Source organism: Kogia breviceps, chromosome 5 (assembly GCF_026419965.1).
Source record: "Kogia breviceps isolate mKogBre1 chromosome 5, mKogBre1 haplotype 1, whole genome shotgun sequence".
NCBI lineage: Eukaryota > Metazoa > Chordata > Mammalia > Artiodactyla > Physeteridae > Kogia > Kogia breviceps.
The window spans coordinates 78,960,283-78,982,108 of record NC_081314.1 but is presented as its reverse complement, the minus strand read 5'-3'; the positions used below and the strand labels follow the sequence as shown (position 1 = coordinate 78,982,108).

Here is a 21,826-nt window from a genome sequence, read left to right as displayed (position 1 = left end):
TAGGCTTTTCTTTTTCCTCTCTTTGAATGTCAGTACAGAACTAGATGTGGTCCAAAATGGTAACAATTTGTTTACCTTCTGTGTCCCCAAAACAGGTGTATTGCCGCCAGACTGATTACTGGCAATTTGTGAAAGACATCCGCTGGCTCAGTCCCCACTCAGCCCTTCATGTAGAGAAGGTAAGAGGTGAAGGTAACCACAAGGCTTTGATATTTGATGTTCTGTATGAAGAGTCTCCTAGGCTAGAAGGATGGCATATGTCAAGTTTCCTATTAACTGAGGAGAGGAAATAATCCCTGTAGGACTGATTTGGAGGGGAGGATGATTTACTATCAAAAATAAGCTTTGCACACCCATTGCTCTAGGCCACTTTCCCTCCTCTGGGGAAGACCTGAAAAAGTTTTGTTATTTTCAAAAGATTTGCAAATATGGGACCAGAGTGAAGCTTTTCAAAATCTAGGGCAAATGGCAAGAAGTCTCCTGAATGGTTGGGGTTAAGTAGGACTGATATGCTGATGACTGTTTAAAGAGAAGAGGATGCACCAAATAGAAAAAAAAATGTGAGGTTTCTGGAGACCATTGTCAAATGGAGCCCAACATGTTCCCAACAGCATTGGAGAGTAGAGTAGCACTGTACTCTTCTGTCCTCTCAGCTCAGCATAATACCCCTGATTCCCAACCAGGGACACAGAGCTCCAGGAGGTTAGGTGACTTGGCCAGAGTTACACAGCTAGTTCCACATCAATCACAGCCAAACTTATATATTTATTTATTTAACCCTTGCCTATGGAAATTTTCAAATACATTCAAAATTAGAAGAGTGTAATGAACCCCCAAATATCATCCATCTTCAATACTTACTGATTCATGACCAGTCTTGTTTTATGTATATCACACCCACTGACAGATTCATTGCCAAGGTGATGTCTGGAAAAGTAACTTATTTTTAAATGATCAGGGAACCAAATCACAAGGTGTCACTCTGGCCTTTTTTGTGAGAAAAGGCCAGAGCCCAGTGATTTTCTTACATGGATTTTTTTTGTCCTTATCACTTTATTTTTCCCACCAAATCCCCCTCTAACTTTTTTCTCTAAAATATATCATGGGACTTCCCTGGTGGTGCTGTGGTTAAGAATCTGCCTGCCAATGCAGGTGACACAGTTTCGAGCCCTGGTGCAAGAAGATCCCATATGCCGCGGAGCAACTAAGCCTATGTGCCACAACTGCTGAGCCCATGTGACACAACTACTGAAGCCCGCACACCTTGAGCCTGTGCTTCTCAACAAGAGGAGCCACCGCAATGAGAAGCCCGTGCACCGCAACAAAGAGTAGTCACTGCTCGTCGCAACTAGAGAAAGCCTGAGTGCAGCAACAAAGACCCAATGCAGCCATAAATAAATAAAATATATTGCTGTAGTCATTTCCTCTTAGAAGCTGCCTGAAATTGCCATGCATACATTTTTTTGCAGTGATCCTGAACTATGAGACTTAGCTTTTAGAAACAGCCAATAGAAGGAAGTTCCAAATAGAGAAATGCTGTGGCGAGAGCCAACAAGACGTGCTCAGCTGATTTCTCTTTGGTGAAGAATGTTTGGGGGCATTTTTCCTAGATTTTTTAACCCCAGGTTTTTCTTGTATTCTTTTCTGGAGGCTACCTGAAATAGAGGACTCTGTGAGAGAAGCCGAGATGTCAAGTTCATTCTTCCTCTGAATACCCTGAGAATAGATGACTCTTTGGAGTTACAACATAAAGAGATAGACACAGCAGGTTTGTCCTCTCCAGGAGCTGCATATCACGTCTTAACTGCTTAGTCCTTTTCTAGTGGCCCAAACCAGCAGCGGAGCCATTAATCCTTTCCTTCCCTCTCCTCCCTCTATAACCTGTAGATGTTAGCTGGAAGGCAAATATCTCTGATTACCTCCTCTTACCTGTCTCAATTTAGTTCTCAGGTCATTAGGCCTCAATCTTGCTGGATTTACCAGGAAATATATATTTTTAACATTTATTTATTTTTGGCTGCATTGGGTCTTCGTTTCTGCGCGTGGGCTTTCTCTAGTTGCGGCAAGCAGAGGCTATTCTTTGCTGTGGTGCGCGGGCTTCTCATTGCAGTGGCTTCTCTTGTTGCGGAGCACAGGCTCTAGGTGTGTGGGCTTCAGTAGTTGTGGCACATGGGCTCAGAAGTTGTGGTTCGCGGGCTCTAGAGCATAGGCTCAGTAGTTGTGGCACACGGGCTTAGTTTCTCTACAGCATGTGGGATCTTCCTGGACCAGGGCTTGAACCCGTGTCCCCTACATTGGCAGGCGGATTCTTAACCACTGCGCCACCAGGGAAGCCCTGGATGTATATTTTGACTCATGCTTCTTTGCCTCCTAGTTCATCAACTTGCAGGAGAACGTCCAGAGCAGCACTGATGGCATGAGTGAGCGTGCCGTTGCGGAGCTGTGGCTGCAGCATAGCTTGCAGTGCCACTGTCTCTCAGCCCAGCTCCGACCTCTGCTGGGGGATAGACAGTATATCAGAAAATTCTACACAGGTGGGTAGAAGTCACATAGCCAGTACTGGTACATGTACGTCCTCTTTCTCTTCTACTTTACTCTTCCTTTATAGACCCACTGTTACCCCAGGGCCTCATACTTTCACTTGATGCCATAGAGGTTCTAATCAGAAACATGTATCTAGTCTTCTCTCTAACTTGTTATGTAAAATGCAGTCAAGCTTTATGCTAAGGTATTTTCCCTACTCCCATATATGCAAATCAGTAAGAGTAACTACTATTTACTGAGAGTTTCCTATGTTCCAATCACTGTTACATATTTTTTATACATATATACCTAACAGCAGCCCTGAGAGTTGGGTATTGATACCCCTGTTTTCCAATTAGGGAAGCAGAGCTCAAGGAGGTTAGGTGACTTGGCCAAAGTCACCCAGAGCCAGAGTTCAAATCTCGGTCTTTCTGATTTTGAAGCCTCTTGTCATGGGCTCTGCTATACTGCACATGATTTAACCTCTTCTTTACTTTATTTGTCCCTAGTTCCCCTCTGTCCACAGTGGTATGATTCTCCTCAAGTCATCTTTGCCTTTTCCCTCTTTCCTTCCCTGAGCTTCTCCCAGGGCCATACAGGGAGGCTGAAGTTCTCCCTGATGGGCTCCATCATTGCGGTAGTTTTCTCTCCCCAGATACTGCTTTCCTGCTAAGCGACTCCCATGTCACGGCCATGCTCCAATGCCTAGAAGCAGTGGAACAGAACAACCCTCGTCTCCTGGCTCAGATTGATGCATCTATGGTAAAGTGGCCAAAGAATTATCTATGTCTATGTTCTGGCCTCCTAGACCTCACCATGATATAACCGTATGTAGCAAACTACTTCACTTAGACAACTGTGAACTGAAAGGCTTTCATTAAAAACAAAAATAAAACCAAAAAATCTTAGAAGAGGAGGTACCATTAAGTACCTATTGAAGTAAAATGTTTATTTGTAAGTAAGCTTAAGTCTATTTGAGGAGGGAGGTGTCTATTTTTTTAAATCCTTAAAAAAAATCTGTAGTCTGAGTAAGTACCTCCTTAAGGGCAGGCTTGATAAAATGCTAGGGAGAGGAGGGATGATTTTGAGTCAGGCTGACTATAGATAGGGTGTCAGATGTAGTGTGGCCTGATGTTACACAGGATCATTTTTGCCCAAGAAAATTTTGTTGTTTTATGTTGCTTATTATTAACTCTCTAATTCACTCATCCCATCACTAATATCAGTGCCTCCTCTAGAAAGAAATCACAATCCCTATTTCTTTTGTGAGGGATCCCCTATCTCTCCTGGTTTTTCAATTTCAATTCTTGCTTACCATCTATTGAATACTTTCTTTGTGCCAATCATGGTGCTATGGACAGTACATGCATCATCTCATTTAATCCTCAGAACTCTATAAAGTAGGCATTAATCTCATTTTATAAAGGTGGCCACTGAGGGACAGAGTAGATAAGTCACTTGCCCAAAGTTTGGACCAAATAACTTGTAAGTGATAGGGCCTGGATTTGAGCCCCAGCGTATCTGACTTCTGAGTGCATAGTCTTAAGCACTTTGCTGTACTGCCTCCATGATAAGCATTCCTGGTCTGACCACCTAGGATTCCAGTACAGAAGCTGTGGTGTATGGCAGGACTTTGAAGTTTCAAAGCTGTATGCTCTATAGAGGATACCTATGCTGTATATACTGGCCCTGGCTACAGTTCAAGCCTGCCGCCAAAGGCCAGTTCCTACCAGTGTTTTTGTAGTGCTAAGTGCTCCTCTTCTGAGGCCCTCTATCCTTGACTCTGACATGTGTTTTTTTTTTTGTAGTTTGCCAGAAAGCATGAGAGCCCGCTGCTGGTGACAAAGAGCCAGAGCCTGACAGCTCTGCCTGGTTCCACATACACCCCTTCAACCAGTTATGCTCAGCATTCCTACTTTGGGTCCTTCTCTAGCCTCCACCAGTCCATACCCCACCATGGCTCAGGTATGGGGGCAGCAAGGGGTAGTCAAGACATGTATCCCCAGGCCTGGAAAGCAGAGGACTTAGTGGGTGCTCACAGGCTGGCTATAGATGGAGCCTTGGATTGATGCAGTTTGTCAAACTTCATGTCTTAATATGGAAATCTTAGAGGTATATAGCAACTAGCCTAAGATAATTCAGTAGAATCATTAAAGTAACAGAGGCAAGAGATGTTTTTAGTTTCCCCTGGGTTTCTAATCCGCATTGCCAGAAGGCATTTCAATAATAATTGCTAACATTTATTCAGTGCCTGCCATGTGCCAGGCTCTGTTGTAATCAATTTGTATATATTATCTCGTTTGACCCTCAAAACAGTCCTACAAGGTAGGTGGTATTATTATTGCTCATGTTATAGATGGGGAATGCATACTAATAAGCAATGAAGCCACTGTCCCAAGAGCTTATGCTTTTGGTTTAGCTGCTTCTAAGTAATTTTTTACTTACCTTGAATGATTTAGCCTTTTCTGACGTGACACCATGTGTCCTAGGCACCCAGTAACAATAGGGAGTTTGGTCCTTAGTTGTGGAGAAGCCCTTCACAGGTACCAAAGGCTTCCAGCTCACCTTTCCTTTCCCTTTCTTTTTATATCCTAGAAAGAAGATCTACTTCCTTTTCACTCTGTGGCCCATGCCAGAAACCTCAAGAAAGCAGAGGACATGTCTCGCCAGCAGAGTATCAAACCGTCCAAGCCCCCCTGCTTCCAATCTCTGCATTAGCTGGGGACTCCCGCTCAACCCCAAATGAGATGAGCTCCAGCACTCTGACCAGCCCCTTAGAAGCACCCTGGGTCAGCAGCCAGAATGATTCCCCAAGTGATGCCAGTGAGGGGCCTGAGTACTTGGCCATTGGCAACCAGGACCCCCGAGGCCGGACCGCCAGCTGTCAGAGTCACAGCAGCAATGCTGAGAGCAACAGCTCCAATTTGTTCTCCTCCAGCAGCTCCCAGAAGCCAGATTCTGCTGCTTCGTCTCTAGGGGACCAAGAGGGAGGTGGGAAGAGCCAGTTGTCCAATGTCCTTCGCAGGTCTAGCTTCTCAGAGGGGCAAACACTCACTGTCACTGGTGGAACAAAGAGGAGCCATACTCGCTCCCATTCGGATACCAACATTGCCTCCAGAGGAGCCCCAGGTAATGATAACCACCAGCCCGTAGTCAGTAAGGCAGCCTCCTGAATTTCAGGTGGAAGGGAGAGTTTGTTCTTAAGGGTCTTCAGGTGGCAGAAAGAGAAGTTATGTTTCTGATGATATGAAAAGTATATTGCTTATAATGAGAAAGAGAAGTTTGTAATATAATGTGGATACCTAAGAAATCTCTCTGAGAATATTTATGTTTGTTCCTTTATACATTGCTAAATAGTAAATGCTTTCCTGGATTCTTTCACTGGTTTTTTAGCACCAGATGATAGTGTGACTAATCACAGTCCAAGTTTTAAATGCATCTCTCAGACAGAGGGAAAGTACTAATGAGCTTTAAAAATAATCCCGTTAAATTCCTTCCCTTCCTGTGATTCCTGAGAAATTTGGTCAGGATATAATAAGAGAGAGGCAAACTGATGTTAGGGTTTCCTTATTAACACTAGAGATGTTGTGAGTATGGGGTGATGGGACCTAGTAAACAAGTAAGTGGGGTTGACTGCTCCATCAGTAGTTCAGGTTGAAAGGCAGTCAGGTAAGGAGGCCCTGGCTACTAGGACCTCCTTCACACAGACACCAGCTGCTAGCAGAGAGCACCTTAGGCATGGCCAAGGTGGTATCATTGCTTTTGCCATTTCCCTACTATCATCTTTCCTAGGTTGGTGGTGTCTGGCAAGCTTTGCTTGGGTTTCATTCGTAAGAGCATCTCCATAAAAGCAAGTGGAAGGCCATTTTGTGCTCAAGGCCAGTTCTGGGTGGAAAAGCCTCAGAAATAAAATATAAAAGTAAAGTATAGGGCTTCCCTGGTGGCTCAATGGTTGAGAATCCGCCTGCCGATGCAGGGGACATGGGTTCGTGCCCCGGTCCGGGAAGATCCCACATGCCGCGGAGTGGCTAGGCCCATGAGCCATGGCTGCTGAGCCTGCGCGTCCGGAGCCTGTGCTCCGCAACAGGAGAGGTCACAACAGTGAGAGGCCCGTGTACCGCAAAAAAAAAAAAAAAAAAGAGTAGAGTATAAAAAATTAAGAGCAAAAAAGGAAGATTTCCTTTTACAACTAGAGCTGCTATTGATTTCTCTTTATAATTTCTAAAAGGTGAGAGCTAAGGCCTTCATCTGAAACTTTTGAATTGCAAACTTTTGTCTCTGTTTTCCCAAGAATGTGGTTTGGCTCATTGGAACTCGTTAGAAAAAAAATCTCCAATCAAAGCCTGTCTTCCCATGAGCCTTCGTAGATGTGAAGAGTGCTTGGGTTAGACCCTTACTTCACATCTCCTGGAGCAGACCTGGTGTCTGCTGTACTCCAGGCTACTGGTGTTTGAGCATGTAAAACTTCCCTGCCCCCATTCTTGCATCCATGTGGATTCCAGAAACTGCGGTAATCTGCATTGGAAAAGGGAGCTAGAGAAAACCTAAGCAGAAGGATCTGAGGGCGTGTGGGTCATGTGCAGCTTCTTGTAGAGTCATCTTTCCCTCTGCACTGGGGTTCCCTCTCAGGAGTTAAGCCCCAACCTTTGCTAGATAAGAAGACGCTCTTTTTCTCACTCCGTCTATTCTCGTGTTCTGGACTTTCCTCTGCACCTGTCTGTCTGCATACAGGAGGCCCCAGGAGTATCACCATTATAGTTGAAGATCCCATTGCAGGTTTGGTAGCCAGTCCTGTCTGTCCAGCCCCCACCCCCACCTCCTTATGTTCCTCTGTGACCATCTTGCTTGGTTTCAAACTTCCTTTTCCATTCTGGTGTCAAATCAAGTCTGGCTGGCCTGGCCCTGTAGTTATGCTTAGACCTGTTGGTAAAATAATACTATTGTTTTGCATGATACGTTTTTTGCCCACGACTTCCAAATGCCTCATTCAGTCTCTCAACAGCATCCAGGAGATAGAATCAAGACTTGTCAAGCCTGCATTGCACAAAGGTGAACCTGAGGTCTGCTGTTTGTCTAAGACATCATGATGAATCAGTGGCAGAATTTTTCTTATAACTGAGTACTTACTACAAATTGCTTTATTTTCCATGATTTAACACCAGAATGTGTTTTCTCCTTTCTGTGGTCTTGGATGTGAGTGCATGTTTTTGCCTCTCCTGGAGTCCCTGTTTCCTTTTTCATTCATCTGTCTTCCTTCCCCTGTAAATTTCTCCCCCACCCCCTCATTCCAGCCATTGCACAAGGTTTTTCTATTGACTTAAGTCTTTCTTTGGTTTTCACAGTGGTGTTCAAACTGCATATTGTGTTACATTCTGGGTACATCACGCATGGAGATATTGATGCTAGAATATGTCTGCAAGATGGAGTGGTAAGGGAGAACTGAAAACTATGGCCTCCTGGTAATGTGTGAAGCCACTGGCTACGTTAGCTTGGCAAAGAGGTTAGAGAGGAACAAGTCTGCGAGACCTTCGTTTAGAAGCGTGTTGTTGTTCTTAAGGAGATAAGAAGTTGTAAGACGACAGATTTCAAGTCAGTATGAGAAAATTCTAAGAATTAGAGCTGATCAGTTGAATGGGCAGCCTCAGGAGGTAGTGAGCTCAGTGAGCAAAGGCTGGATGGCCTTTACATGCTGTAAAGGAATAAGGTTCTGGTGTTGGAGTTTGTGTTGTGCACTGAGTTTGACTGGGGACCTCAAAGGTTGCCTCCAAATCATGGTTTCTTACCAAGGCATCACGGTGACTGCTGGTTTGTCGTGAGGAGCAGAGCCCACTGCCAGGACCACCAAGGGAACATGGAGTTATCACTTACCACATGGTAACATTTTTTGTGAGAGGAGCAGCTGACAAATTGGCACCATCTGTCAAGGAAATAGGTTGGATGCTGCTCAATCATTAGTTCTCCCAGCGCATCCTGTTCATTTCTCAGGCACCCACCTGCTTTGCTGCCTGCTCTTCCTTCTGTGGCACTGGGAATTTTGTGTTTCCCTTTAGAGAATATCAGTTTTCATTTCCTGTGAACCGTGCCTGCTGCTATTCCTCTACTCTCAACTCTCAATGTTCCTTGAAAACTGCTACCCAGACATTTCTTACTTTGCCAGGCTTCTCATGAAACCTCTCCCTTCCTTCTCCAGGAAGGCTGGGTCTACAGCCCTGTGGCTGAGCCCTTTGGTTACAAGGCCATCATCCTTGGCTTCTCTAACATTGTCTTGATGCTTCTTTTAAGGACATTGCTGGGTGTTATTTTGTTCTGCTAGTTCAGAAGTGGGTTAAATTTGTAGGTATGACAAATTTACATTTCAGGTTTAAGAGAGGCCATATCCTGGTGTTTCTTTAGTGAGTTAGTTTAACCCTTCTGATATTGTTTTAAAGTCTAGTGTCAAGGTATCAGAAAAGTTTCAGTGTGCTTGTCTCCATGTGAGGACTGTTTTCTAAATTGGTTTGTCAGGAGGGTAGAAATTGGCTGATATTCTTGGAACATTTGATAAGAAGATGGAAGAAGAGAGAACTAAATTCATGAATCCTCTTTGATTTGATTCTTTTTCGCCTCTGTGTTGCCGCATTCCAGGTCATGTTTTCTCTTTTCCCCTTAGAATATACCGATTTCCCACCTCCCTTCCTCCATGTGTTCCTGCATTCTTGGACTGTTCCCTGTTGGTGTGCCCCCTCTCTCCTGTTCGGGAGGGCATTGGGAATGGGAGCAGTTAAATATTGAAACTCCAAAGTTGGGAATGTATGTGTCGCTCACCTCGTATGTGTGTTTTTACCCCCTGGTGGCCACTGACACTAGAATCCTGCAGTGATAAGTCGAAGTTGAGAGGTCCCTTGTCCTACTCTGGTCACAGCAGTGAAGTCAGCACACCCAGCTCTCTGTACATGGAGTATGGTAAGTGAGTACTAGGAAGGCCAGTGCTTCAATCGTGTCTTTGCTCTGCTCCCCCCATGCCTGCCACACTCTGAGCTGTGTAGCTCATCTTAGCTCTGTGGAGGGTACACGCCATACAGTCTCACCCTCCGTTTCATTATTTTCAACCCCTGTGCCAGAAATCACACTACCCCGCCATTTCCCTTGCTCCTCTCTGCCTTAGGGGTCCCACTGTCTCCGTGCTGTGGGTGTTATCACTGTGAATGTCTGGTGAGCCAGCTGGAATGGCTCTTTGAGTAGGTGAGAGAGACCTTGAAAAGAGGCCTTTGAGTGGCTAGGCTTAATTACCAAAGATAGGCTCCACATGGAAATCATCCACAGGGAGAGCCATTTCTTTCCTTGTCTGACTCACAGCACAGGTTTTTTGGTTTCTTTGTTTGTGGGTGGGAGGACGAGTATGTCATCTTTAAATTTAGGTGGTCAAAGGGTTGTCTCCAGGCTGTCTCTATTTATTCCGCCATTCTCTAACCCAGGGGCTTAGTGCTCTGGGATTCCAAGATTCAGAGAAATTCCTGTAGAAGGTAGACATCTTTCCAACCTGTTATCCGGGAAGACTTGGGAGCATCTTTAGTGTTAAAATCATCAGACTTCTGAAAGAAGCTTGTCTGTAAAGAAGATTTGCTTTTCAAAGCAGGGCTTTTCACATCCACATTCCATTTTCCCACAGAGGGCAGTCAGTACCTGTGCTCAGGAGAAGGCATGTTCCGAAGACCATCAGAGGGACAGTCCCTCATCAGCTACCTGTCTGAGCAAGACTTTGGCAGCTGTGCAGACCTGGAAAAGGTGAGGACTCTAAGGAACCACTGAAAAGCCCATGAGTTGGGAGATCTGGTCTGAGGGCTATGGTGCCATTTGTCCTAAAGAGGTTTTGGGGTACACAGCAATAACATGGGTGTAGACTACAATACAGGTAAGTCACAGTAAAGATAAGTTCAACAAATTCTATCTCTGGAAAACTCTTCTGGGAGCCTATGCGCCTCACTGAGTCCAAAGATATTACTGATTTTGTCTTAGAAGCTATCCTGGACATAGAAACATTGAATTTTAGTCACATGATTACTGTTTCCTTGACCCTGGAACCTTAGGTAAAGACTGTCTCCAGAATCAACTTCTGTGTTTTGTTCTAAGGCTCAGATATGTGATAAATAATGTCCCTGTAGCATTTTGTAGCTTACAAAGCACTTTATCTTGAGATATCACATTTACCTTAATACTTTGTATATAAGTGTATGGTTTTAGGAAAGACCTGACCTCTTCTCTGTCATATTTTTATGTGGAAAGTGAGACAGGAAGGCCAGGCATGGCCAGATACGAGAGCAAAGAGAACGTACAACAGGTTTTCTGGCCATCAGCTTTCATTATAGGAGCAGTGTGCATTTCCCCTGGGTGTTTTGAATGAAAGCAATGCACGTTCTGGAAGCTACTTTCCAAGAGTATAATCAGTGAGGTGTCCCCTCTTTGGTGCTCTTCTTCCCCAGGAAAATGCCCACTTCAGCATCTCAGAATCCTTGATTGCTGCCATTGAGCTGATGAAGTGCAACATGATGAGCCAGTGCCTAGAAGAGGAGGAAGGGGAGGAGGACAGTGACAGGGAGATCCAGGAACTGAAGCAGAAGATCCGCCTTCGTCGCCAGCAGATCCGCACCAAGAATCTGCTCCCTGTGTACCAGGAGACTGAGTATGGAAGTGAGTGAGGCTGTGAACGCCTGTTCCTGCTTCTTCAGGCTTCGGGATAAGACTTAGTACCTCGTGGGCTTTCTTTTTTGTCTTTGTATGTTCATGTGAGATGTTATACCCAAGCCAAGGGTTCCTCTGCTGTCAGAAAGATTTTCTATGTTGTTCTAATTTTTTTTTTTCTACCAGACCAGAGTCCTAGAGCTCATCCATTTCCTACCTCTACATGTATATTATAAATTATCTTATTTGTGTTATACTCTTACATGTTATTATCTTTTCTAAGAAAACAAAATCCCTATTATTTCTGTTGCAAAGCACACAGGAATTAAGAAAGTACAGTAATTTTTAAAAAGAAGAATCTGGTAAATGTAGTATTCTTAACTTGTTCTATATTACTTATACCTATTATCTATAGCTTTAATTTATAGCTGTCAGTTTAACATCAGCATGTCTGGCAAAGAAAATTAAAGAGTTTTATAAACTGTTTCTAGGTTGCTAAATAATTTATTTTCCTACTGTATATGGTATAGACAAAGCTCAAAACTACGTACAGGAAAAAAGCCTGACTATTTCTTTAGGAAGTAGGCCGAAAAGAGAATTTTCAGAACTGTTCATGTCTTCAGTTCATTTGGTCATAAGTTTGCTATTGTAATCTGTGAATCCCAGTTTATTTAAGCTATTCTCTTCTATACTGTGTTAATTTAACTTTCATGTACATTTAGTACAACTTTTGTTATTAAAATTAGCATTGGGCTTCCCTGGTGGCGCAGTGATTGAGAGTGCGCCTGCTGATGCAGGGGATACGGGTTCGTACCCCGGTCCGGGGAGCGGCTGGGCCAGTGATCTGTGGCCGCTGAGCCTGCACGTCCGGAGCCTGTGCTCTGCAACTGGAGAGGCCACAACAGTGAGAGGCCCACGTACCGCACAAAAATAAATAAATAAATAAATAAATAAAATTAGCATTTACCATTTTATATATATATATATATATATATATATATATATCAGAAATATCTTCCAAAAAATAGGTTTCTGATATGAGGAGAACTAAGGCCACTGGTTCCAGATTCACTTTCCAGAGAGTGGTACTTTCTGCTCACATGAAACGTTTTAGGGGATCAATCAAGAAGGGGAAACTAGCAAGAAGAGCTAGTTTCCATTTCCCCAGCATAACTCCCAGCCAAGGTTCTATTTACTTCTATGTTCAAGTCATATCAGGTCCCTTTTGTTGTGACCCTAGAAAGAGTAGGAGACCTCTTCTGTCCTATTTATTACTTTTTTTTTTTTTTTTTTTTTAATGTAACAGGCTTTCGGGTCACTTCCAGCAGCTCCCAGTTCAGTTCACGTGATTCAGCACAGTTCTCTGACTCTGGCTCTGCTGATGAGGTTGATGAATTTGAAATCCAAGGTATGAATTAACACTTTTCAAGGGAACTTTCATTAACTGTTTCTTTTAATTTGGAATCATAGGCTGAGAAGCTTTCCCTAAGCAGGGGGTCTTCATTACGGTTCATTATGGTATGTTGTCAGCTGTTGTAAGATAACTTCTCTTGTTAAAAACAAAGCCTATTTAAAATTTAAGCAGAAAAGAACACTAAAAGGAAGTATTCCATTGGAGTGGGCTGGCTATCGATGTCACCATGATGCTTCTTCCTCAGTTGCACCTTTCTCTCAGATTCTCACTCTAATTCCTCCTACTAGCATAGCAGTCCAGAGCTAGCCCACATCTACATGAAATTAGAATTCTATTCTCTTGTGTCCTATAACACAACTGAAATTGTTTCAAAGTGTTTAAAAGGAGCTTTATTATAATCCTAAGAGAAAATGACAGAAAGAGTCACTGGGAGGGAAAAAGCAAAAAGGGGAAAAAAAATCAAGTTTACAAAGTGGAGCTTTATTTTCTGTCCTACCAGCGCTAATTTGCATAGCAGAATCACAGACTCTTGTTGTGAGCTTCTGCTTAGAGAAGGGGAGGGGCTCTTATCTGGAAAGGCAGTTGTGTTAAATCAGGTTAACCCATGATTATGGGTTAATCCATTCCTGAAAATCATAAATTTCTTCAACTTCCTATCAGTGCAATCAACAAATGAACAGATGGAAAACCAAACAAACAGTTCAGGGATGTAAGTTCTTCCCCTATGGCTGGAACCAAGACTAATTTTCTTATAGAGATGAATTGTGTCTAATTTTCCATTGTAACATGATGATGAGTAGATCTTTTACTGCATGAGGCTCTGATTTCCTGTTTACGCCAATCTCGAGAACCCATTCAGCTCCAGGTATGGTAGCTGAGTTTCTTCCCCATTCAGAAATAATTTTTACACATATTTTTCCAGGTCTCCAGGAAGTCTTCCTTCTGTGTTCTCCTTAATGCATCTGATTTCTTTTTATAACAATGATAGTCACTTAAAACTCCATTTTTTCCTTTGTATGTGGTTTTCCAACAGTTCTCCAGTTCTCTGACACCAAATGAGTGTCCTACATTTCAATTCTGACACTAATTCCTGGAGTTAGCACAGACCCTACAGATTTAGGATTCAGTCCCATGAGATGGCTCCCTCTTCAGATGCCAGCTGCCAATGGGGTTCCCAGGATGCCTGTACTTCTCCCTGGCCAACTACCAACCCAGGGGTTCCCACAACTCCCTGCTCAACGTTTGATAATTCACTAGAATGACTCACAGAACTCAGGGAAGCACTATACTTATGATTACAGTTTATTATAAAGGATACAAATGAGCAGTCACATGAAGAGGAGGTACATAGGGTAAGGTCCCAAAGTATCCTGAGCACAGGAACCTCCATCTCCGTGGAGTCAGGGTGCGCCACTCTCCCAGTACATCGGTATGTACACCAACCAGGAAGCCCTTCCAAACCTCATCTTCAGCAAGGTTCATTCAGTAAGCATGAGTGATTAAATCATTGGCCAGTGGCAACTGAGTTCCTGAGGTGGGGCTAAAAGTTCTGATCTTCTAAGTAGCTTTTTCTTCTGGCAGCCAACCCCATCTTGAAGCTATCTGGGTGTCCCCACGAGTCATTTCATTAACTTAAGCTCGGATATAATGGAAAGGGGCTCATTATGAATAACAGACATTCCTATCACTCAGGAAATTCCAAAGGTTATAGGAGCTCTGTGCCAGAAACTGGACAGAGACCAAATATATATATTTTTTTATTATACCACAGTCTGTGATTGACTTGATCTCCAAATTAGAAGAAAATAGGAGGGCTCTGCCCTTTCTCTCAGGATCAGCAGTTGGAATTTCATGTGGGTAATATTAAGGTAAATCCAAAACATGCTCCTTCACTGAGTGTGGAACAGTCCACTTGACTGTAAAGTCTGTTCCTTGCAGCAAAGCAAGGAGCCAGCGGGAGTTGTTCAGACTGGAAGGAGCCAAATTTGAAATAGCCTGCCTGGGGGTGGCATGAGGTGCACTCCTATTGGAAACTGTTGCTGCATTTGTGGCGCCAGAGGAGGTGTTTAATCAACTAATTCTCTAGTCAGTTCAGACAGAAATCCTTAAAGGAAAAGACCTTAGGGCAGGGCTTCTCAACCTCTAGGCCAGATATTTCTTTGCTGTGATAGACTGTCTTGTGTATTGTACAGTGTTAAGCATCATTCCTGGCTTCTCTACCCACTAGATGCCAGTAGCATACCGCCCTTTTCCCCAGTTGTGACAACCAAAAATGTCTTCAGACATTGCCAAATATCTGCAGGGGGTACAAAATCTTCCCTGGTTGATAACCACTGCCTTATGAGGTCTTTAAGGTTAGGCTGGTTTGGGGAGGCAGCAGTAACTGTCTCCCAAGCCAAAGTGAGAACCTAACTATGGATGTAGGTTTCTAAAAAGCAGTGCCATCTTTTGGAGCAAAAGTAAAGTCCTGATTCCAGGAACATGTGGTATAGAACTGTCATTCTCATCAGTTTACTTCCTATCTGAATACTAAAGGGCACCCTTTTATAATCATTATTATACAGATGGTAGTGAAGGATCTAACCTGACTCACATGTCAAAGAATGGACTCTCAGTGTCAGTGGCCTCGCTGTTTTCAGGTAGCCTGTGTTGGAAGCATGGGTGTGCTCATACATGCATGTGTGTGAATGTTTGCACCAGCTTTTGTTCATACCTGTGATACCTGTCAGGGTTATGAGGACTACAGGGTCTGGAGAACTATCTGAGGAAAACTGGGCTTAAGCTAACTGGGAACAAATTAGATACTCATTTTCTTTCTTTCTTTCTTTCTTTTTTAAATTATTTTTTAATTAAAAAAATTTTTATTGGAGTATAGTTGATTTCAAGTGTTAGTTTCAGATGTACAGCAAAGTGAATCAGCTATACATACACATATATCCACTCTTTTTAAGATTCTTTTCCCATACAGGTCATTACAGAGTACTGAGTAGAGTTCCCTGTGCTATACAGTAGGTCTTTATTAGTTATCTATTTTATATATAGTACGGTGTATAAGTCAATCCCAATCTCCCAATTTATCCCTTCCCCTCTTTCCCCCCTGGTAACCGTAAGTTTGTTTTCTAGATCTGTGGCTCTATTTTTTTTTTAAAGTAAGGCCATTTGTACCATTTTTTTCAGATACTCATTTTCTTCTTCCTCATATGACCCCAGCAATCCTCCTCACTGAGATTATCCTTGTTAATCCTTCTCTACAGTGATACTTTTAGATTAAGTGGTCATTGTGGCTGATGGGGATAGTGGACAGTTTAGAAAGGAGTGGTCAGGTGAAGAAATTACAGTTCAAACCTATAGCTAAATACTGCCACACATTCAGACAGCAAAAGTCTGGTAGAATGGTATGAAGCTTAGAGTCTCTTTAGAGTTTTGAATTTGCAGAGCCAACTTTCAGAAAGGTATCTCTTCTATATACTTTGTTTACAATTAGGATTTATTGCTGCAAATGTTTGGCCTTAGTAAGTGCTTTGTGATCCAAACAAGTAGACTTTCTGTAGGTGGAGTTGACTAAAAGTAGTAGTTTTCTGTTCACAGTGTTAAACAAATAAACAACGAAATCCAGGGCATTTATTAATTTGATTAATAGTTAATTATTTTATTAATTTTAAATTTTAATTAACAGTTAATTTTAACAGTTAATATTGTCAGCCACTAGAGTTTGAAATAATTATATGTATAAGATTAAATTAAGATTTAGAGAAATAAAAATAATTAGGTACCTTTTACTCTACTCCTGAGCTGTTGTAATTTATTCTAACATAGTCTTCTCTTGCTTGAGAAGTAACAATCATAAGTCATTTTTTTTTAGTTTGGTTTTTTTTTTTGGCTATGCCGCATGGCTAGAAGGATCTTAGTTCCCTGACCGGCGATCGAACCCGGGCAGTGAAAGAGCTGAGTCCTAACCACTGGACTGCTAAGGAATTCCCCTAAGTTACTTTTAAACTGGTTTCTGATATGTTTACAACCAGAATCGTTTGCATGTGCATTTACTGACTGTCAGGTACTTCTTGGTTAGAGCATAGTCAGTCTGCTTTAACCATAAGGCATACTTACATTTGGTCTTCCTAGCATCCTTTCTTCCCCCGTTTTGGGAGCTTTAAAGCATTTTTTATACACCAAGAATATGAAATATTTTTCAACTAAAGTACTACTTTTTCTCATGATCCACAATCCCAACACATTTTGAGGGCTTGGAGGGAGAGCAATCAGAACAACCCTCTCTCCAAAGTAGTGACTTTTTTGACTTTCTTTCTACACACAGATTCCCGATTATGAAAGCATAATTTTTTTAGCTATTTGAGTATAATTGCTTTACAACGGTGTGTTAGTTTCTGCTTTATAACAAAGTGAATCAGTTATACATATACACATATCCCAATATCTCTTCCTTCTGGCATCCCTCTCCCTCCCACCCTCCCTGTCCCACCCCTCTAGATGGTCACAAAGCACCGAGCTGATCTCTCTGTGCTATGCGGCTGCTTCCCACTAGCTATCTATTTTACATTTGGTAGTATATATATGTCCATGCCACTCTCTCACGTTGTCCCAGCTTACCCTTCCGCCTCCCCGTGTCCTCAAGTCCATTCTCTAGTAGGTCTGCATCTTTATTCCTGTCTTGCCCCAAGGTTCTTCATGACCATTTTTTTTTTAGATTCCATATATATGTGTTAGCATACGGTATTTGTTTTTCTCTGAAAGCATAATTTACAATTCATCTTTCTCTACTATAGGTTTCTTTATTGCTTTCTGTTCTTTTTCATTTGTTTCTGTTCTTTAATCAAGTTTATTACTGGGGACCAAATTCTTTCTAACAAGTGTTGGTATACTTCTCATTAGCAGTCTTCTTGATCATGTCCAGAGGCTTACAGATGCTTTTCTTTTTGATCAGCTTAAGTAATATATGCTATTGAAGAATCTCTTGGGATTCTATAAGAGGAAGGTTATCAGAATCCATAACACCCGTGGAAAAATTACTTAAGCATCGTAGTACAGACATCATCTATGATAAATACTCTGCATAATTGTAATACTTTGCTTAATGTAATCATTTTTCTTAGATCCTAATTCAGCAAGTCGACCTTATGGAGCAGAAGTGTTTATGAAGGAAATAGTTTTGAAAGTTACTTCCTCCTCACAGTAAAGTGGATGTAAACTTGTGATCGTAGCTTATTCATAGAAAGCTTTGTATTCGTTAACATCTATTCCCTTTTTAAAAAACAATTTTACTGAGGAATAATTATACTTCAAAATCTACCCACTTTAAGTGTACAACTCACAAATTTGAGTAAATTTACCAAGTTGTCAACCATCACCGTAATCTAGTTTCAGAACATCTTCGTCACCCCAGTAAGATCCCTCACGCCCATTTATAGTTAATTTACATTCCCACCCCAAGCCCTGGTCCACCACGATATATAATCTTTATATCTCTATAGATTTATCTTTTCTGGACATTTCATGTAAATGCAGTCACACAGTATGTGATCTTTTGTGTCTGGCTTCTTTCACTTCATCTGTATCTTCTGATGGTGTCTGCCAAATTGATATATCATTCATGGGCTCCCAATTCCAGACAGTCTTTTCAGCTTCTTTGGTTTTAGGATTTTGTTGTTATTTTTTTCCTCCCTTCATCCTTTTCCACTACAACTTCATCAATTCTTCTTTATCCTCCTTCTTCTAGAATTTCAATCTCTGCATATATGTACTTAGTCAGGGTCCAGTCAGGAGACAGAAACCACATGATAACTTGAATAGGGAAAATTTAATATAAAGAATTATTAACTCTGATGGGGGATTGAAATAATGGGAGACTGGCTCATGAGGAGTAAAGAGAACTCTAAGGAATACAGGCATAGCAGATATAGGCAACAGTCACCATCCCAAGGGCTGAGATAGCGCCCCCAGGGGAGGAACAAATGTAGAAGAGGGCCATACCCGGAGGCTGCGATCCAGACCTCCTTGCTCACTGGATGGTGGAGTTCTCTGAAGGTGAACTGCCCTGAGAGAATGTCCGGGCTTGTTGTCCATGAGGGGTGCTATGCCAACAGCCCTCTTCAGGAAACCATTCTCTGGGTTGCGGGAGGAGGCTTCCCCCAGGGGTTGCTGTGCCTCAGAACTCAAGGGGTGTTGGGGGAAGTGGTTCATGGGAGGGGCCAGGCCTGCGGCACCGGCTCAGAAGCTTTCCCAGAGGTTCAAGGGAAGCCGCTTATGAAAAGTACCACCAGTGGCGCCCTGCTGCAAAGCCTCCTGAAGCCATGCTTACCCTGGGGAAAGTCACCTGCACCACAGGAGTCCGCTTACGGGAGCGCACCAGCAGCCAGAGAAACCCCTTCCTCCTCCAGTGTCCCTCCAGCGCCCTCTACTGCTGAAGCTGAACATTGTGCCAGCTGACAAAAGATCAGTGTTTTCAAGTCCAGCTCCATTATCACAAAGCAGACAAAAAGAAGGGCAGGTTGGGAGCTGAAAGGCAATAAATTGAAAACTGGCACAATATATACAGAGGAAAGTTCATGAACTATATTTTGGGCAAATTTTAAAATTATATCCAATTCAAGGTAAGGCAAGAGTAATTGTGGTTCTCCATTTTAAAGTGTTTCCTCTTGAGTCAACAGTTACAGAACATTCATTAGAGTTGGATTTCTGGATGTGTTCGGTAACCCCTTATGTGCTAAAAGGAAAACAGGATGCAAATCAACATCAGATTGGCCAGTAAATTCTGAAGTTGACTCTATTCTTGTGCCTCACTTATTTTGTTTAAAAATGTGCAGATTTTGCTAGGGTACCAAAGTTTTAACCAGTTCTTCCCTTATCATCCCAATATTGGTGTCTGGACATGCATAAATTCTTCTTATAACCTGTCATTATCTTTGTTATTGTTTGTCTTTATATTGTTGAACTTTTTCCAGTCAGTAGTAATAGCCTTATCCTATCTAAAGCATCAGAAGCATTTGAAATCAGTTCTTGTTAAAGAATCGATAAAAAGTTTCATAATTATGTTAACTTCCATTTGGAAGGAGTGCTTCTCAGACTTCTTTCTCAAGTGCTCTCATTTGGGGTATGTTTTTAATCCATTCAGTTGAGTAGCTTTCTTCTGTCTCTTTACTCTTTAATTATCCTAGACCCTGGTCTACTTTTATCCAGATCCTCAACTAGTGTTCCAACCACATTAACCTAATCATCTGCTTGTACTGACTAGAGGGTGAGCAGGATGCAACAGAGAGGCCTAGTACCCACAAGGCCTTCATGGTACTGACCAGTGACAGGTGTCATGTCCCTTTTGATATCAGGCGCTGCCTCTCCCTCTCCACTCTTGGGGTAAGATCCTCGCTTCCAAACCCGTGTAGTCTTCTGCACTCTTGGAAATATTCATGATTAGCTAGGATGTCACTGCACCTCTGGTAAAAAAGAAGAAACATGATAAAGTATGACTTGACTTTATTTTCCATAGAGGAGAGAGTGTTATTTTTTTCTCTCAAAGAAAAGAAGACTTCCTCTCTGTGAGGCTGAAGAACTGCTGAATAGTTTTTATGAAGACAGCCGTTTTCAGCAACCATGAATTGTCAACTGCCTCTCCTCTCTGGCGTGCCATGTTTTCTTTAGTAGCCTGGCCCTCAAGTAACCATGTTGGTTAGCTCTTTATTCAAGATATCTGTCTAAGATTTTTGTCTCATTTTTCCTTTTCTATCACTCATAAACAGGCTGAAATTTGCTTTTTGCTTTTAGCCAATTTTTTATTTAGGAAATATTTTTTGGAAACCTATTATGTACAAAGCTCTTTGAGGATTTGAAGGACAAGGCAAGACTTACGTATGATCCAAGGCAGTTTAGTGTTACTCAAATCAATGTTGCAAACCCAATGGTCTATGAAGGTCTAATATTGCCTAGAGTTTTTTTTTTTCTCTTCTAGCACTATTTAGAATGGAATACAGAACTAGCAGTGTATTGGGAACTGGATTTGAGTGACGCAAATTCCGACAGAGTATATAATATACATGAACTTTGTTAAATAAAATAGGATTTGTTATTTGCTAGTCAAAGATTTTGTTGCTGTCTTAAGTTGTTCTATGCTTGGAGAGCATATGAAAACTGAGAGATTTTAATTCTTTTCTCTTACTTGTGTTTATAGCTTTGAAGACATTGATTTTTCAGGAATATTATTTGAGAATATGCTGTTATACAGAGCACTGTGTTAAGTATTTCAGGGCCAAACAGAAGAATTAGACACGATCTCATTTCCTCACACCGAGATATTATAATCTAGTGGCACATACAAAGGTATACGTATACAGAGGAAACATGAAGAACAATTGAGCTACTCATGGCCAAGTGCAGAGTGATGTCATGTAAGCTTAGCGCTCTGTTGAGGGGCTTAAATGCAGTAGATTGATCATTGTGTAGGTTTAATTAGGAAAAGGTCTTTTCAGTAGGCATCAAAGGAAGTAAGGGATGAGACTTATCAGAACAGTGTTGTTTTCATGACTTGAATAGGCAGTATCTGCTTTTCTTGAAGATGACTGCTATGTTTCACATTCTCCCCATTAAAAGTATTTGGGTAGATGATGTCTCTAGAGATTCAGGCATATCATTATTAGAAATCCTTTTCAAAATTCTTTCTTGGAAATAGACTTTGGAAAGTCTGCCATAGTTTCCTAAAATTATGTTTGAGAGTTCTTTAGTGGGGCTTCCCTGGTGGCGCAGTGGTTGAGAATCCGCCTGCTGATGCAGGGGACACGGGTTCGTGCCCCGGTCCGGGAAGATCCCACATGCCGCTGAGCGGCTAGGCCCGTGAGCCATGGCTGCTGAGCCTGCGCGTCCGGAGCCTTTGCTCCGCAACGGGAGAGGCCACAACAGTGAGAGGCCCGCGTACTACAGAAAAAAAAAAAAAAAAAAAAAAAAAAAGAGAGTTCTTTAGTAAAGATCATGTTGAATAGCTCCATGAAAATTTGTTGTTTACCAGGCATCTCCAGGGAGTTGCCAAACCATAGAGAAGTTCTTTTTTCCCCTTGTGCCACTGGACAGGAAGGGAGTCTTTCCGTGAAACTTTGTTAAGGACATGGAAGACTTCTCACATTCAGCAGGTAATAGCAATACTGGTCAGATGTTAGAAGCAAAGTTTGAATTCCACATACATTTAATGAGTAACCGCTATGACCTAAACTCTGTGTTAGGTACTGATTC

The 21,826-nt window shown here is 42.2% G+C and overlaps 1 protein-coding gene across 5 annotated transcripts in view; it reads left to right on the top strand.

Annotated features, from left to right (window-relative positions):
• Window positions 1–21,826, top strand: part of RUBCN (rubicon autophagy regulator) — a 78,718-nt gene that overhangs the window by 25,783 nt on the left and 31,109 nt on the right. For 2 of the 5 annotated variants that reach the window (XM_067034400.1, XM_059064362.2), the window contains exons 3-13: window positions 96–179; window positions 2,375–2,534; window positions 3,179–3,285; window positions 4,332–4,488; window positions 5,119–5,652; window positions 7,255–7,299; window positions 9,370–9,465; window positions 10,172–10,287; window positions 10,983–11,190; window positions 12,488–12,589; window positions 15,160–15,234. In XM_067034400.1, the coding sequence (XP_066890501.1) occupies window positions 96–179; window positions 2,375–2,534; window positions 3,179–3,285; window positions 4,332–4,488; window positions 5,119–5,652; window positions 7,255–7,299; window positions 9,370–9,465; window positions 10,172–10,287; window positions 10,983–11,190; window positions 12,488–12,589; window positions 15,160–15,234 (1,684 nt within the window). The remainder of the gene's footprint in view (window positions 1–95; window positions 180–2,374; window positions 2,535–3,178; window positions 3,286–4,331; window positions 4,489–5,118; window positions 5,653–7,254; window positions 7,300–9,369; window positions 9,466–10,171; window positions 10,288–10,982; window positions 11,191–12,487; window positions 12,590–15,159; window positions 15,235–21,826) is intronic. The other 3 variants (XM_059064363.2, XM_067034401.1, XM_059064364.2) reach the window with 3 other exon arrangements.